General features: G+C 26.2%; 1 protein-coding gene across 2 annotated transcripts in view; it reads right to left on the reverse strand.

Annotated features, from left to right (window-relative positions):
• ed (hemicentin protein echinoid) overlaps positions 1 to 17,802 on the reverse strand; it is a 640,582-nt gene extending 622,780 nt beyond the window's left edge. For both annotated transcript variants that reach the window (XM_075368225.1, XM_075368224.1), the window contains exon 1: positions 17,263 to 17,802. In XM_075368225.1, the coding sequence (XP_075224340.1) occupies positions 17,263 to 17,308 (46 nt within the window). In that variant the 5' untranslated portion in view covers positions 17,309 to 17,802. The remainder of the gene's footprint in view (positions 1 to 17,262) is intronic.
• Between the last annotated feature and the right edge of the window lie 2,390 nt (positions 17,803 to 20,192).

Consider the following 20,192-nt stretch of genomic DNA (forward strand, 5'->3'; position numbering starts at 1 on the left):
GCTGTAACGTTTGATTTTGTATAACAGAAGACACAAAAAATTTGGTCCACAGCCACAGGAGGCTGCCTATATGACAGTGTTATGAAAAATGTATATTCATTTCGATGTTTACATTGACAAGAAACAAAAGCTATCTTTTCACGTCAAATAAATAAATTTATTTTCGTAAATTAGATGTTTTGCTATTTATTTTGTCGCTGTTTGCTTACATATATATATATATATAAACAAAACCCGTTTTTATGCGGTCCGATTTTTGTAATTTAGGTTATTTTTTTATGGGTTATAAATTTTATGTGAAAGGACAATTTTTTATTTCACTCGAAAACCAATACGAAATGGGGTTTCGGCACCAGTGCACCCCTATTATAATCCAGCACCAAATTGAAGACTAAACTTCACAATAAAATTGTGAATAAGTTCATTTTGAACGATGTTTTTTTATTACAATTTTCTTCAATTTTTTAAAGTTGCATATAATTAATATCTTTATAAATAATTTTCAAAGTAATTTCAATATTACACTGTAAAAGTTTCAAGCTTACAATTTATTGTAATCAAGACGAACAATACATTAATGTAAGATTCATTTTATTTATAATTTAATAGTTTGTGATAAGAAAAGTGATTGATATTATTTCAAATCATCTTTTGTTGCAATAATATAATTAATAATTCTAACTGTGATGAAGTAATCTCCATGAAAATGAATGTGTTGTTTATGAGAAGTCAACTTTATATGGGAAATTCCAAATGGTTTCCAACTAAGCGGAATAAACCATGAGTATAACATATTAAAAGTATCTCGGAATGTAAAGTTCTTAGGAAAATTAAACTATAATATATTACACTAAATCTAAAATCATTTTTAATGTGGAAAAAAAGAAGTAATAATAATAACAATACATTATTTTAATCGTTTATATGTTATTAATTCCTTAGATGATATAATTATTTGGTTTTAAAAGAAGTAATCGATCAATAATAAACCAGTGAACATGAAATAATTATAAATTTAATAACACTATATGGTTTATACAAACATCGTTAATTATTAACAGATTATAATTATAAAATAAATGTAAAACTACAAACAAATAAAGAAAAACAAAACTGTAGCTGTTTTTATCAAATTTACATTTTCTTTGTTTTGTTTAATTAATAATGTTAAATATTACTCGTGGAAGAATATTTAAACGAATTAATTTCATAATGGATCATGTATATCTTGATTTTATCAAATAAAATAATAAAGCATTATAGAAAAAAGAACTTATTTTTATAAGAAAAAAAAAATACGTATCTTAAAATAAGAATGAATGATATATATATTTTTTATTTCTTAGCTAATTTATTTACTATATAAGGAAATATTCTGTAAGTAGGTGCACATATATTTCTTGAGTTATTTATATGTATATATATATATATTTTTTTTTTCTTTAAGAATCATTTTCTTTAAAGTTGTTTGTAAAATTGACCAACAAGTAAATGGAATATTAAAGAAGCCGGTGACGTGGATGGTTGAACGTCCTGCAGTCAGCCGAGTCGAAGAGCCAACCGATGTATAAAACTGGTTCTTCTTTCTACTGGAAGGTAAGAACCGGTTTCAGGGCTGCGGGCAATTTACCTCCTTCCATAATAATATTTCCTCCCCGTTTCTTTCTCCACCTTTTATTTCTACCTACCTATCTACGTCTACATTATCATCTCTTGTTTATAGATTATTATTTTTATTCTACGCCGACCCGCAGCATGCAAATTAATTACACGTACTAATCACAGTACAGCAACAACTTTCAAGTTCAAAAAATGAAAAAAAGAAGAATTTTATTCTTACTAAACAAAAAGTTTTTTCTTAGACCAGAGGTTATACCATCTTGTCTTTTACCTGTCAGAGATACCTGGAAAAATATAGAAAAGTAATATACAGGTAGAAATATTACCGTTGTAAGCCTTTCTTTTCTCTAAATGTACTGAGTTCTATTTTGTATATTCTTTAAGGTATTTAAGAAAAGGATAAGTTCCGTCAGACTTCAAAAAGACTTTTATTGTCAGGATACCAAAGAAAGTAGGAGAAGATAAATGTCAAGAATACAGAACAGTTAGCTTACCTACTCAAGCTTCAAAAATTTTAACTAGAATTCTGTACAGAAGAATTGAGAGGAGAGTGGAAGAAGCGTTAGGTGAAGACCAATTTGGTTTCAGGAAAAGTATAGGGACAATGGCAACAATTTTAGCGCTTAGATTAATAGTAGAAGGAAGATTAAAGAAAAACAAACCAACTCAAATGGAATTTATAGACTAGACATCTGATAACGTCGACTAGAATAAAATGTTCAGAATTGTAAAACATTTAGAGTTCAAGTATAGAGATAGAAGAACAATTGGTAACATTTACAAGAACCAAACTGTAACAATAACGATCGAAGAAAATAAGAAAGAAGCGGTAATAATAAAGGGAGTCCGACAAGATATTCCCTATCCCCATTACCATTTAATCTTTACATAGAACTAGCAATTAATGATGTTAAAGAACAATTTAGATCCGGAGTAACAGTGGGAGGTGAAAAGATAAAGATGCTACGATTTGCTAATGATATAGTAATTCTAGCCGATAGTAAAAAAGGTTTAGAAGAAATAACAAACGGCATGGATGAAATCCTACGATAGAACTATCGCATGAAAATAAACAAGAACAAAACGAAAGTAATGAAGTGTAGTAGAAATAATGTAGATGGACCATTGAATATAAAAATAAGAAGAAAAAAGATTATGGAGATAGAAGAATTTTGTTATTTGGGAAGTAGAATTACTAAAGATGGACGAAGCAGGAGCGATATAAAATGCCGAATAGCACAAGTGAAACGAGCCTTCAGTAAGAAATATAATTTGTTTACATCAAAAATTTAATTTAAACGTCAGGAAAAGATTTTTGAAAATACATGTTTGGAGCGTAAGTGAAACTTGGACGATCGAAGTACCTGAGAAGAAAAGATTAGAAGCTATAAAAGATGTTGTGCTATAGGAGAATGCTAAAAATCAGACGGGTTGATACAGATCACAAAGCATCCTGGAATAGTCGCTTTGATATTGGAGGGATAAGTATATGGGAAAAATTATGCAGGCAGGCAACGTTTGGAATGTGGAAATTGTTAGGGATGTAGGATTTAATTGCTATCTACCAGCATTTACATCGTAAAATTATTTTCCTATTATAGTTAACGCAATTCTGGTGCTCATTTTCGAATTCAAAGATTCTGAGTTTCAAATGCTAATAAAAGTTAGTTATTTTTTTATTGATATGAATACTAGACAGTGGATATCAATGTACCTTGGCGTATGGGATCCCATTAACCACTTATCTCAGGAATGGTCAGCCTGAATCTATAGAAATCTAACCTCAGTTATATGTCAAAAATATCATCCTCATCTCATTGCGCCTTGAGACGGGAGGCTTAATATTCACTAGTTGAACAAATTTCAAAATATTTATTAGGAAAATAAATAAAATAATATTTATACTTAACTACCGATTGAAATAAATTATTTAAAAAAACTGTGTTTTAACCACAACAGAACTGGAAAAGAAAAAAATAATAATTTAAAAAAAATTGAAAACAAAACATTTTCAGATGATATCAGCAGCATTCTGATTATTAAAATATGAAGAAAAAACGTAAAGGAAAAGATTATTAACGAAACGAGAGAAGAATTTCTTTAAAAAGATAATCCAAACCTCTCTCAGATTCTCTATACAGTTCGTTAATTTTGAATGATTATTCGTTCATAATGCAATTTTTTTTAAACGGACTTTAAGAAAAAATGTTTTTTCTTTGTAATAGAAGAAGATTGGGCTAGAATTATAATAAGACTAGCATCTAGGCAATTTACACTGAAAATACTTCATTTAATTTTAATATTTACACTACCTTTGTGAAATTTGTTTTATGAAAAGTAGAAGATTACTTTGGAATAATAAAAATGTTTCATGATTTTTTTATCCAATTAAAAAAATTGCTGGTATAGATGCATTCTTATATTTATCTATATTAACTACACGGATCATCACTCTCTTTCTAGCGGTGAAATAGATTATTCATAAGTCAACATCCGTAACATGGCTTACCTATAATGGAAGAATATACAGGTAACAGATAAAAGGATAATCAAAATTTAAAGGTTTTTTTTAAATGTATTCTTGTCTGCCTACATAAAAAGCTGAAATAATTTTTTTTTTATTTTGAAATTTCTTTACTTAAAATAATTTACTAAGAGAAAAATAATAATCAAATAATTTTTATAGCAATTATGAAAATCCTAGTTTATTTTATGTAATTGTTTAACATTATACATATTTTTTAAATTAAATTGTTTGCTTAACACACTATTCAATAGACAATATAATACAAAAGTGGCAAACACCTATGAAATAAATTTTTTAGTCCTTAAAGTTAACAAATCAATAAATCAAATTAATTCTTAAGATATCAGATTCAATCTTGTAAGATTTAACAATTCTTCAAAAACTACACAGAATTTTAGAATACCTTTGATGTTAGACAAATTTAATCTTTGTAATTAGGCTTTTAAAGAATGTTGCGTAATTCAAAATAATTTACATCTATACATGAATTTATATAATGGCATACGAATTCGGTAAAATAGTAATTAATCTGTAAATGTAAAACAATTTATATTGTTTACCAACATTAATTATAAACGTTTACAACATCGTACTAAAACATAAATTAAACGATAGGATGTGACGGTCGATTAGATTAGTGCAATAAAGTTAGGCCAGTATTTAACAGTATTATATTCATTTTGCTCAATGAATTCGTTGGCCAGAAATGTTTCGACTCTGCCGGATAGGATGAAAATCTTAAGCCGCTCTTGCCCGTCGGTGTACTAATCAGCTAAAGCACTGATTAAGGGATTTCGTGGTTGAAAGCTGCAACCGCTTTCTCCGTCGACCTTATAGCCTCTCTACCCGATTTTACTACTTGACTTCTCTACATTTAACTAACCAATCCTGCGTAAGTATTCCTTTCTCTTATTTTAAACCAACAGGGATCACTTCAGTACAATAGAGAATAGCCTACAGCTGTAATACTCCCTACCAAAACTCTTATTCAATTCCGTTTTAGTGCTCTAGATTCGTTCAATTCGTTAGCTCTTTAAAACCTCCAGAATAGACTTAGATCTACTCGTACATAAACGGCTCTCGGGTTGGCACCCATTGTTTTGCTTTTCATTGTTTGTCTACAACGGCATCTTTCAGTCATTTGGCACAACGCCTAATTCCTGCAACTTATACTAACCCTGCAACAATCTTCTCTTGTGTTAAACTTCTCGTTAAACAATTTTGAAAATGTAATATACTTAACGAAAATTAGCAAGAATTTAAAACAAATAACTTCAATAAAAAGGAGATAATATGATATTTATACACAAATAAATTGAAGTTATTCCAAATAAATGAAAGAAAAATAAATATTGGCTATAAACATATAAAGGTAAATTAGTACCGGTAAATCTTATATGGTGATAAATAAGCCGATTATAAAATTTAGAAGCAGTTTAAAATTTATTATTTTCATAAGTAGTTTTTGACAGAATATTGCCTTAATTCATTTTTTTAATGATATTTATATTCATTAAAAACTGAAATAAACTAATTCAGTTTGAATGTGCTTTTTTTCTAGAATCACAAAATAACAGCTAAATTGATAGTATTGGAACATTAGAATAAACTTATATTAAATTTGATTGTAATTATATATCTTAGTTTAACAAGATCTTATCATTTACTAACAAAAATAATTACGTCTTATTTTCTCAGAATAAAAAACTTTACTTAAAAGAAAATAATAATAATAAAATACAAATTAAAGCCTATTAAGTAACAAACCTATATAAGTACAGTTTAAAAATTATGAACTAGAAATCCAAGGTTGTTTCAACAAAAATATAAATTTTTGGTTGTGAATTATTCGTCAAGGATACACCATATAAAAATATTTTAAATGAGGAAAAATACATGAGAATAGTTTTTGTTGAATTTTTTTTTTAATTTCTAGATGGTACATTTCCCCTGGGTTACTGAAACTGTTTTGTGATTGCAACCCTCAAAATGAAGTTTAAAAAAAAGCTGACAACACAATTGCAGGAATTTCCGTCACGCAGCTTTTTTCTGATGCTCGGCTTATACACATATGCACACACAACTTAATTAAAAATATTTATCACTTTATTTAAACATAATATTTTTTGATTATTTAATTCAATTATTCTAACTAAAGCGCGCGAGCGCATACCGTACATCATTCGCGCGAATGTGGGGAATATTTTAAATACTTTTTTCTTTTTACAACCCACTGGGTTGGTCTAGCGATGACGCGTCTTTCCAAATCAGCTGATTTGGAAGTAGAGAGTTTCAGCGTTCAATTCCTAGTAAAAAGGCAGTTACTTTTATACGGATTTGAATACTACATCTTGGATACCGGTGTTCTTTGGTGGTTGGGTTTCAATTAATCACACATCTCAGGAAAGGTCGACCTGAGACATACATATCATCCTCATTAATTCTCTGAAGTAATACCTGAACGGTAATTCCCGGAGGCTAAACAGGAATAAAACTTTTTTACACTTTAAATATTATTAATTTATTTAATTCTATTGCTCACCTGTGACTTTCCAACATAGCAGACCACTACAGCAGATGTACGTCAGTTCTACATTAGTGCTCGTTGTGGTACTATTGAATCAGTATTTCCAATTAGCCACTAGTTTATTTAAAGCATTGTTTTAGGGTGGGGGTGGGATTTTGCAAAAATAATTTTTTTAAATCATTTCTTAGGCTCATTTGTTAAAATAAGCCTAAGAAAAATTAGACCTTAATTAGGCGAAATCTCAAGATACTGAGGTTAACCTTGCTGTACAGTCTCACCCTAGCTTTGTCCCCTTAACCTTTTAAGTTGAAAATTTATTGGCATCAATGCCTTATATATAGAAGTTATCTGACCAGGTTAGGTAAAAATCTAACAATTCTAGAGATATAATGAGTACAAGACTGGACATACCCAGGTACATACGAACATACTGAAAATTTCATCCAGTTTTTTTTGGGGGTTCCTTAGGTGTCAAAACGTCAAGATCCGGTGAAAACCGCATATGCCTAAATTGGAATGATATCAATACTTTTTCTTCTAAAGCTATAGTGCTAGACGGGAAAGTAACATCAAAAAAAAGAAAAAAATTAATTTCCTTAAAAATCCGTTTTAGGAATCAAACTTTACCAATATTTTTTGAAAACTTTCAAGGTGTAAAAAATAATATTAACAGGATTTTAAACAACATTAATAGGATCTTTTTTAAAATCCCGTTTCTATTATACATGTGTAAATTAAATAATTCCATAAAAGCTAGCTAAATTACCGATAACAAAAAACAATAGGATTGAAATGTAAACAACTGAAAGCTACACAATTATAAGATAATAATAAACTAACAATAAATATCTTAGTATTAAATCTCAAACATGGCTTTCAGCAAAGAAATTTCACAATGCATTTTGCTATCCGTTGGAAAAGATTTATATTATGTCAATTAAATGTTGAACAATATTTCCTAAAAAAAAACCAATTTGCCGATCTCAAAATTAATTACTGTAAAGATTTTACCACATTAATTAATGAAAAATCTAATTTTTTACTTTTTATATGGAAAAAACTAAGTTAAAAAATATTTATTTAAACAATTTTTAATTTTAAAAAACGAGCATTTAATACTACCTCACGTAAATTTAAAACCCTTTATGATCTGGAATAGGTATTTATAGTATTTCAGAGTTGAAAAAGTTTGAAAAACATCTAATATAATTATTTTTCTGGAATTCGGGTTTTAGGTACTTTTTGAACACTCTAAAACCTAAGAGAAAACAAGATAAAATATAAAAAAATTATACGCTGTGTACTAAATTAATATATATATATATTTTTTTTAAGTGTAGGACAAAAAATATATACCAATTAGCAATAGATTTTTTTAAAGGAAAAAACGTTAACCGTACGAAAAAATAACGGGATTAAAATATAAATTTATGGAAACAATACGCAGTCTATATTTTAATAAAAAATGAAAAAATACACCAGTTGTAAAATTTAGTATATGCAGGATATTTTAATAAATAAAAAAAAACAAACAAAAAAAGAACCCGTATAGCTAGGATGTAAATTTATTTTACACGTAAAATACTAAATGATGGATCTGATTTGTTTTTAACGTTTTAATTATAATTCAACTTGTTTGAATCAGTATAAATTCCCGTTTTCCGTAATACATGCACTCATTCGATTACAATTTAATTAATTTATATATATATATATATAATTAATTGTTGCAATAAAAATAAAGGTGATAATATTTATTTATTTGTGGGATTTTTATAAATTTTCATTTTTTTATATAATATTTATTTCATGTATAATTGATGATATGATTAAAAAAATACATATTCATATTTCCTAAATTACTTTTAATAACGAAGTTATTATTAAAAGTATAAAATTTTACTAGTTCAGCAAATTTGATTAATACGAGTATATTGAATTTTTTATTTATTTCCCTAATATGTATGTTGCAATCTGTTCAACTAGTGAACGATAAATTACGGCCCAATGAGTTGAGGATAATATGTAAGACATGTAAATGAGGTGTAGTATTGTACAGACTCGGCCGACCACTCCTAAAACGTATGGTTAATTGAGCCTCAACTACCAAATTACACCGGTATTCACTATTTGATATTAAAATCCGAATAAAACTAACAAATTTTTAAAAGGTTTTGAAAATTTGGGCTTAATAAAGAAGATAAATAAAATTAAAAATTTTAATTAAGCTTATTTATGCTTAAAATTATGATTATTATAATAATGAAAACAATACTACAATGGAATAAATAAATTCCTTCTTATAAAATATCTTTGAATTTAGAATTTATAAGTTTAAACAAAGAAAAAGATAAAATTCCTTAGAATAAGAGAATGAATTGATGTTTTTTATTCCTTTACTTTATAATACAAATATTAAAAAAAAGTCTTAACCATTACTTCATTAATATTTTATAGAAAAAATTAAATAATTTAGAAATAAGAAAAATAAATAATTTTTGATTCCATATTTACGATGCTATAAGAAACACAAATAAATATCGAAAGAAAAAATAAGATGATTACTTGAAATCAAACTAAATTTAATTAAATTTTAATAAACACAATATTAACTTAAAAATTTCGGTCTTGAAATTAAAATCTTTTCATTTAATTACAATCCAACGGATATAAAAAAATTACTGTATGAAATAACATTTTGGAATTTTTTATAAGAATGAAAAGTATATTTTATCTGATTTTATTATGTCTAGAATACATAAATAATTCATCTCTAACACTATTTAACGAACTGAAGCAACGTAAGGATTTCAAAGATAACGATTATACTGAATCATAATTTTTTCATGAAAGTTTCTTCGTTATTTTACTTTGCTCTGCATATAAACATACATACGAATATATATACAGAGTATTACGAAGTTCTCCCGGGACTTTCATAACGTAGCCTACGTTATGAAAAACGTTGTGAAAATAATGGAAAATGTTCAATAAACATATGTCTTAAAATACATAGTTTGCTAGTTCCGGCTGATGAAAGATTTCATTCGGATTTCAGCTACCCGGTGAAATGAGGTCTTAGTGAAATTTTTAGGAAGTTAATTAAGGAACTGACTTAGTGATTTTTTATGACTTTTGACATGAAAATTGAATAAAATAGCTCCTAGAACCGTATTTGCTGCAGTTATTAAAAAATCTGGGGTAAAAAACAATAAATTGGGATAAAAAACCGATTTTTCATTTTTGAAACCCCGTTAAATGGGTAATAATCACGTATAAACTTAAAAAAAAACCTTTAGGGAATTTAATTTTTAACAAAATGGTGTAAGATAAGTTGAATAAAACAAAGAAAAGTTAAAGAAGAAAAACCCAATTCTTCTTTCAAAAAATGATAAAAGTAAAATATAAAATGACTCACCAAAAATATGATATTGAATTCGTAAAATCCATTTACTTCTAAATATAAAAAATTTCTAATAAATAATAATTCTTTTCACATTGTAAAATGGTAAGAAAACACGAAAATTACAATAATTAAAGATCTAATTGATCTACTGGGATGGACAATAACTTAAATTATGTTACACGTAATGAGAGCTCATCGAAAATATTTACTCAGATTTCAGCAAACATTGCTTCTTCCTACGTTATAACATTAAAAAAAGGTTATAATGCTATAATGCGCAATATTAAGATTTTAATATTATATTTGGTAATCGTTAAAATTTAAAATTCTTTAACTTCAATTAAGATTATTTTCACAATAAAATATTTATAACACACATAAGTCTGATCAATATAAAATGATTGAAAAGACAACATCCAGTGGGTTGATCATTACTTGACCTAATAAAACAAATTATTAATTTTATCAATATTGTATAAATCACTTTAAAAAAAATAAAATTAAAAAGCATATTTAATTAAAGTGGCATGACATTTAAAACTTTTTATCAATTAAAAATAAAAATGTTTAAAGGTAGAAGTAAAAAATAAAAAAAAAATGATAATAACATTTTTATATACATTTCAACAATGTTTTATTTTAAACAATAAAAAGAAAAGCGGTTAAAAATATGTGAAATTTTATCCACTATTTGAATAAAAAAGACAAAACAAAAGTTTATAGAAATATTTTGATTCTCCGTAAATGAAACTTTGTCGCTGTTTCGAAAATGAATAATTCTGTATTAAAACCAATAAGTTCAAATATTATTAATTTTACATATATTTGATATAGCTATGAGCATTGGTATTTTTTCTTCATTTCTCTTATTTTATGTATTTATTAATTAACAGAAAAAAAATGTATGTTAAGTATTTTTCTTTTAATTCAACTTTGGCCTCTCTGGCCCACATAAAATAACATTTCATAACCTCATTTATTTTTTTCCAATATTCTTTCACTTTCTTACTGTGCAATTCCTTTTATTGCAGGAGTCCTTTTACTGGAGTCCATACTCCAGTTGTTTTCCTTTTCTCTCTCTCTTGGAAACCCTTAAAATATTTAACATTATTTTTAAATTTCTCTCTATCTTTTATTAGAGCTTTTATAATTTTCATTTCCTCCACATGCTTTCTGAAGTTTTTAAACCGGTTGTTATTTGCCTTTACGTTGTTACTAAAATGTTTAAATATTGTCTTTGTTCAACAACTAATATAATTATAATCGACTCCCCAAGTAGAGCCGAAAGTCTCCTGACAAAAAAAGTACGTGATACCTAAAGAACTCCCAAAATAAGCAATTCACAAAAATAGTTACAACTAATCTTAAAGTCCAGTATAGAATCTCAAGTCCAGCCTTAAATCTTAAAAATATTTATCTTGACACCTCATAGTCCACAGAAACCAAACATTAATAATAAAGAATAAAAATAAAAAAACAAAGAAAAATAAAAACATACTACTAGATTTGGCGTTGTCAAATTTCAAATTGTCATGCAGTAGTCACTAGTCGAGTACGCGAAGGTGTTTCAACCGTCCGGACGTCCCTGCTGTTATCGAGTAGATTAATTGCAAAGTGGTTGACGTGATTTTCAAGGTTTTGCTGGTATTTATAACTGTGCTGCCGTGCAACCTCACGAACCGACGGGAGCTCTAGATAACCGTGAATTTCATCGTTCGCGTGAACCATGGTGCTTCAGCAATTGCTCTCGTTACTTTAGTTTGGAAGCGTTCTATAATTTCTATGTTACTAGAACTAGCTGTTCCCCACGATTCTTTTTGTTAGTATATTATTGTTCATGCGGTCCGTAAAACATTATTCGTCTCTTTCGAATGGTATCGGTTAGTCTTTTCACGTGTAGAAAACATTCTTGATTATTTCTTTTTTTACATTCATTTTCTCTCTTCATAGGACTTAAATTTTCCTTAAAATTTTCTGCTTCTAATTCTCTCTTCCTGATCGATGCTAAATAATGAGATACGTACAGAACTTCTGGTTTTATTACAGTATTGTAATGCCTGATTTTATCATTGATTGGTATTGATCTTTTGTCATTTGGTAAGCTCTCTCCATTTTAATCACGTTTATTCTGTTTGTTTCTTTGTCTACACCATTGGGCTATACAATTTTCCCAAAATATCTAAATTTCTTAAATAATTTAAGCTACCAAATTTTGTGTTCAATTTTACTGATACTTATGTCCTTCAATCTTCAAAAAATATCTTCTAATTTCAATCTTCTCAAACAATATCTGCAAACCAGTTTTTTTCCAAAATTTCCTTTATCAGATTGATTTGTTCTATTGCGTCATCGGTGTTTTCTGAAACTACATCCAAATCGTTCGCAAAAGCTAATTCATAAAGTTATACGTTAATATAATCAATAAAATTTAATGTTTTTTTAATCAAGTATTTTTTTATAACCAATTCTTATTTTATTCAAACCTTTCCTTTTTATCTGTTTTCTTCGTTCATGGAATAGCTTTTCTAATTAAAAGTAGTTTTACATAAGAAAAAAGAACGATTATGAAGTAAAAAAATAAAAGTAATAAGTTTTACTATTTTAATCTTTTGTAACCTTTATAATCCAAAAATATATATATTAGTTGTATTAACTTATATGTTTAAGGGTTTTTTTACTTAATTAAATTCTTTAAGGTTATTTAAATTTTATATTAAATATTGGCTAATAAAATTTTCTAACTTTTGATTAAATTATTTTTCTAAAACTGTTTAACATATGGGATAAACTACTTTTCTATGATATAATCATTATTAATAAAATAAAATGCTACGTTTATATTACTAAATATAAACAAACTACAGAAATTATTTCATTCTAAGCTTAAAAAGAAAGAGTTAAGATAATCAACACCGAAACTCTGTTTAAAAACAGTCTTTTTTATTAAGGATTATTTTTATTAATTTTACTAAGAAGTTAATTACATTTTCCAAGAAACATAAAACAGCGTAGTTAAATTTTTAATAATGTATTTAAACCATTTATAAAATATATCTGGATTAAAGAAAATAGGTTAAATAATGGGAAATTTTTTTACGGCTAATTTTAGCTAAAAAAGTTTTATTAAATAAAAAAGTGTAAAATAATAATCCAGCATTACGATTAATACATTAATTTACAACGGTAAACTAAAATTATTTTTGAAAATTGAGATTAAAAAATATAAATAAATTAAAAATACGTATATTTAAACGAGCTTAGAATATTATTTTTAATGTTATTAACTCGTAATTTGTATAGCCACATTTACTGAATGTAGTCTAATCTAAATACGTTCATTAATAACGTAATTATTAATCTATTATTTAGAACCTTCGATTATAAAATTAATTGGCGACGCGATGGTTTTAATAATTTAGCCAGTGAAGAATAAATCAATTAGAGATTGAAGAAAAATAGAATTCTGTGTATTTTGTTATTAAGTGTTAATAATTTATTTCAATTTTTTTCAGTAAAAAGATTTAATTTTTACCAATTACTATTTTAAAAAGAACAGCGTACTTGTCCTTTTTGTTATAAGTAAAAATTTAACACGAAATTAAAAACTTCTTTTCATTTTTATACACCCAATATTTTTTTTTTGTTTGTTACATTTCCAACCATGACTCGAGAATCAAAAACATATCGATAAAAACATTTAAACGTTAATCTGTTTTGATTACTAATTAAGCGTATTTTTTTCAGTCAAGTAAAAAAATTGGTTTCATAAGAAAGATAAAACATAGTAAACTTAAGTCCTACTGACGTTTTTTCAAATACAAAAATTAAAAATCTCTAAAATAAAGATTTGTTAAAAAAAAAAATAATAATAATTTAATCATAAAACTTGAAATAGAATTAATTCTAAATATTTTCTTTGAATTTTATTATTCACTTGCAATTAGTTACAAGTTATAGTATGTTTTTTAATTAGCTGTAAAATAAAATTTAAAGTAAGTTATTAAACGTTTAAAATCTAATTTTAAAAGTTTTGTTTTATTATTTAAAATTTTGATTCATCCATATTTTGTTATTTTTTGGATGAAACTATATCAGATCATATAAAAATCATATCATAATAAAATTTTATATATATAATATAAATTTTTATATAATATAAAACAAAATTTATTCAATTGCCGATCAGCAAAAAGATTCTTTTTTTAATATATTTTGAAGCATTTAATTTAATTAAGGTAAATTTACATTTTGTAATCTAATGGGAAGAAGAAGTATAACAGTGTTATTTGTATTGTTTTGCTTTGAATAAAATTAAATGACTTGGAAATTAAAATAGAAAATTACATAATTATAACAATCACCAATTTTCTTCTTTTTGAGTTTTGAAAGTACATTTTTGTTTTTAGTATATGAAAAATTCCAAATCCGATCAGTATTTGAAAGAAAAACTTTTCGGATGAATCACATCATTATTTTAAATGAACATGAAATTATACAATAGTGACGAAATTACGTACCGTAGGAAACAATAAAAGTATTTAAAAAAAAGTTAATGATATGATGTTTTATAAATAGGAACAGATTAGTTAAAAACAACGGTTATTATTTCGCACCCTTGTTTTATATTCCACAAAAATTCACTCTAATTAGTAAAAAAACAAAATTAAAGCCTAATAATGCTGAACAACAATATTCATTAAATACATACCTAATATAAGTAAAAATCAAGAAGTTGATACTCACAAGAAGCCATTAAATGTAAAGCCTGAAGGTGAATAAAAATTGTAATGAATGAAGATAGAAAAATAAACATAATCAGTAACCTGTACTTCATAACTTTAATCAATAATTTTATTAAAGTAAAGCACATACACTCTCTTTGCTACTTTCTACTTATTTATAATTAAAATATACTAGCGTCCCTAAAACTTATAGTTTTTAATTACATATTTTTCATCAAAATGAAAATCAAAATATACATTTCATTTAAAAGTAATTAATTTTTTTTCTTTACAAACGATAGCGGAAGAAATAAAAGTTGTGCTGTACAATATATATGTGTGTGTGTGTGTGTGTTTATATATTCACTGTATAACACAACAATCTATTAAACAAAAAAACAATTACATAAACAATTACTCTCTTTCTGTTGTTATTCTATCCTTAGGGGCATATCTTTTTATTTAGTAACAAACGTATATATTTATTAATTTGTAATAATCGAAAGTGTATTCTTTTTGATTCTGTAATTTTTTGGTGAGACGTTTCGGTAAATTTTTTTATATTAATTTCACCGACTGGTAATGGTTATGTTTGGTAAAATATGACAGAAATCGTTAATAATGAAAAAAAAAATTCTATTGTAATAAAAAAGGATGAACGTCAAAAATATCTTAATATGACAAGCAAAAGAGTAAAGATAGAATATATTTATAGAACCGTCAACGCAACAGAAAACAATTACTGTGAAAGGTTTCTCATCATGTACTCTAACTGTAAACTAATGTATCATTTTGAAGGGGTATTTTTTAAAAAAACATTTTCAATATTATACAGTGTAAATGTAAGGATTTTTAACGCGTTATTATTTTCGGCGAAACCTAGTGGATCACGTGTATATAATTTACATATATAATGCTGAAAATTCAAGTCCTTCAGATAATTTAGTTTCCTTACAATTTGTCATTTTATATAAGCAGTTTTCTAGATTTTTAAAATATATTTGAACTCCTACATATATACATCCTCCTACATATTACTCCTCTATTAAACAATATAGATATACAATAAAATCTTTTTATTATAATAATCTTCCTTTTTATAACAGTGCTATTTATTTTTCAAAATAAATTGATAATATTAAAACATTTCAATTGTTAAATTTAATTATTTAAACAAAAACCTATCCAAAAATAAAACTTGGGATAACAGAAAAATAATTAATAAAGTTAAGTAGGCTACAATTTTAATTATTCGGTAATTGCTGAGAAAATAAAATTATGATTTGATAAAAAAGTGTAGATGGAAATTAAAAAAAAAAATAATTTATAAATGTAACGGAAAAATGAGTTCTATCAAATCCATATCTATATAACAGCCATTGCAAATGTCCGTTAGAAAAACGATTAATGGAATTTCCAACCATTAGTAACATCCGCATAAAAATAATTTTTACTTTTTTATAATTAATAAATAATAAAGGTGCCTTTATAATTACTGTTTAACAAAGCCCTGAATTATTTAAAAAAAAAAATTATATATTATTATTAATTTTCCCAAGATTTGTATGGGATTAAAATGCTGGGATTTGGCGGAATGTATTACTTACTATTAAAAAATTAATAAATAAAAATGTATAACGATTTTTTAATGATCTCCTGTAAATAAAACTAATTATAATTTTTTGTTAACTTTAGTTTATTCTGAAGATAGTCTACTGAATGAAAATCTGTTTGATCGGAGAATATGTATAAAGCGTAAACAGCCCAGGTATCGATTTATACATCTATTTATTGAAATTATTTATTTAGAAAAAAATATAAATAAATATAGTACATAAAATTTACGTAGGCCTTTTATGCGTGTTCGCGTATGTCAACATTCTTACACACAGTCATATACAAATGACGTATTTTAAGTTTACAAATTTTAAAATATGTATATTTAGAAGATAGAAAAGTTTAATTGTAACTACGTAATTTAGAACGAATAAAAATTAAAAAAATTTTATTTAATAAATCTAATATTGAGAAATAATTGCAAGAAAAAATTGTGTATTTTAAAAATCGTATTTATCCTTTTTAATATTCTTAAAAATAAATTAGAAAATATGCGTAATTTTTTAATAAGTTTTTATTTGAATTAAAACGCGATAAATATTATTAATATAAGTACTATATTAATAATATTAAAATTAATTTATAATTAATATTTATCGGGATAAATATTTGAAATGAAAACTATTTGAATTTTTTGTTTAAATACTAATAAAAGTAGCAAAATATATCAAATACTTTACTTTTATCCACGAATAAACTTCTTAATAAACTAACATGTTTCAGAAAGGAAGCAATGCAATCAACTGAATTACAACTCGAAAGCAATTTATGCATAACGGTTTGTTGTATGTATAAAGTAAAGCCTATTTACTAATATGAATAGACTATTTATTCATTGGATTACCTGAATAAAAGATGGCGATGAAAACGGGTAAAATTTTGAAATCCATTTTGATGAAGAAAGTAGAAAAAAATGGAGCCAAAAAATCCAAATACGTCCTGGTAAATTTTATCTACAACTTAGGTCCACAACATGTTCACTGCACTCAGTTCACAGAACACTACACATAAAAAACATAACAATGAATAAAACAAAACGTATTCCAATTTAACAATCAGGCCGTGAGTTTTTCATAATTTGTTTGTTGAAAGTTATTCCCAAACGTATAAAGTAACAGAAAACTAGATTTGAAAAAAGTTCCCACTGTTGACTGTTGACAAGATCGCACGCGACTATAAGAAAGTACCGAAAATTTTCATGAAAAAACAAAACGAAATTTTATTTTGAAAAAAAAAAAACAAGTCGTTGAACTGTTATTTATCACTTTTTAAACAAGTTTTATATACTGCAATTAATTTTTTAGGTAAATATTTCGCACAAAAACAAATCCTTAACTCCAGGTGTCGCGCGCGATCACATGGACAACGGATAAACAGCATCCAACAATCATCAACAGAGCCTGAGCGTCAACTGTGAGCGCCCCACCATACCACCGCACGCATTTCCCTACTCTAAAACAAAATTTCCCTTTTTAATAATTATTTCCCATGAGACTATAATTTGTTAGAAATTAAGAATAGATAAAATTATAGTATCATTTTACTTTATTTTTGGATATCTGATACAAAATTTCTAAAATAATAATAAAAAGAAAAAACTAAAGGCAAATATTTTACATGGTACAACAAATTTCACTAAAGAAGTCTATTTTTATATTTATGAGCTATAAAAATAAAACCTTTCTGTAAGATTGAATTATTATATTAGAATATGTTTTCTATTCTCAGTCAGTTATGAATTTAAATGTTACTATCCTATAATGTTTGTATATATATATATATATATTACCATTAAAGAAAAAAATTGTATTTTAAGAATTATATTTTACGAACGCCTTGATGGAAAAAACTGCATTTTATAAATATTATACTTTAATATTTTCTGCGATAATTTTTAATGTTTTAATTTAGCTGAAAAAACTTAAAAACTGTAGCAATAAACGACAAAGCACCCATAACGAGTGCGATGTGTTTGTCTAATTTTTCTGCAGCAAAATGGACGCCAAACGAAAAAAAAAAGAAATAAGAATTTAAGTATATTTAAGAAGCAAGATTTTATCTTTTAATTATTTTCTGATGGTAGGTTTCAATTTGGCGGAAATTTAATTTAAAAAAAAAAAATATTTCGCACTTAGTAAAGGTTGGACTTTATTTTTTGTACTGAACAATGACCTTTAACCGTGTTCTTTTATTATAGTTTTATAATCTCACTTTACAACGATTGTTAAAAAATAATTATAAAAAAAAGACTTTCAATTAAAATTGCTAGCAAATTCCACTGTGTTAGAGAATATTACAGTCACTTCTCTCTGTTTAAGAGTACAGTGACTGTACTCTTACCTAAAAGATAGGTGAGATTTCCTTTCGTTTTAGAGAAAATTCTTTTTTCCTTCATACTTAACTGAAGTTATGAGATTATACCTTAAGACCAGTAATGCTACGGTAGAAACTGTACCGTAAAAATTTGAGATGCTAAAGCACATATGGTTTAAGTTGCGCCATATTGAAAGTTAGTGTCAGAAAATTTTTAAAAATATTTAAATAAATTTCTGTTCAGAAATATAAATAAAGATTTAATTTTTATACAATATTTTAATGAATTTATGGAACGTTGAAATTGTGCTATCGCAGTAACAGGCCAAATACGATTTAGCCTACTTTTCTATGTATTTTTCCTCAATTCCTTCTATTCTTAACAAATTAATTAAAATTTTCAAGAAAAATTTAGAAAACAACGAGGTTTAATGTGTATAAAATTCATATTCTTTTCTTTGAAGAAGTTGTTAAGATATAACATTTCAGGCAAGTTTTTCTTTCGTGACGAACAGTATAGAGGAATAGTGAGCCACAGGAAACGGTATATAACTCACTGTCGCGACACGCATACAAATTATCATTTGAATTCTTATTGTAAAAAGGAAAAAAATAAAATAAAATCTATAAAAAAAGTGGTACACTCTAGGGTAGATACACAGTTGCTTACAATAGAATATTGTAACATATAAAATAGAATATATTGTGTGACTCTGTTCACCCAAAATTAGTTTTATTTATTTTTTGTAATTTAACGTTTTTAGAAATTTCCACTTTTGTGATTATTAGTAAGTGGCCAAAAAAATCAGTTATCTTTAGTAGACTTTTTTCCTGTTTAGCCTCCGGGAATCACCGTCAGGTATTACTTCAGAGGATGATACGTATGAGTGTAAGTGAAGTATAGTCTTGTACAGTCTCAGGTCAACCATTTCTGAGATGTGTGGTTAATTAAAACCCAACCACCAAAGAACACCGGTATCCACAATCTAGTCTTCAATATAGTAACTGTAGTATAAAAGTAACTGCCTTTACTGTAATTTGAACTTTGGAACTGTCGACTGCCCAAAAATTTTTACACGTATACTAAAATGTTTCACCTAAGTAGGGGTCTTGTTTAGGGGTTATGAGATAACGAAATAAATAATATATATATATATATTTATTTATTTATTTCGTTAAGAACCACCAAACTTAAACTACGCTCGCTTCGCTCGCTAAGCTTGACTAGCGAGCGTAGGTTAAGTTTGGTTTTAGATTTATTTATTTGCTGATCTCATAACCGAACATATTTATTGGATATTTATACTGGTGGTCGTATAACCCATGAAACCTAACAAATTTAATAATGAAGTCAAATTGTATAAATTTACAGAAAAGTAACTGGAAAGGATCATTCTTAGTTTTCCCTTCATTGTAAAGAATGTTACTAAGTTTTAAATTTAATAACGGCAATATAAAGCG

Source organism: Lycorma delicatula, chromosome 6 (genome assembly GCF_047948215.1).
Source record: "Lycorma delicatula isolate Av1 chromosome 6, ASM4794821v1, whole genome shotgun sequence".
Classification (NCBI taxonomy): domain Eukaryota; kingdom Metazoa; phylum Arthropoda; class Insecta; order Hemiptera; family Fulgoridae; genus Lycorma; species Lycorma delicatula.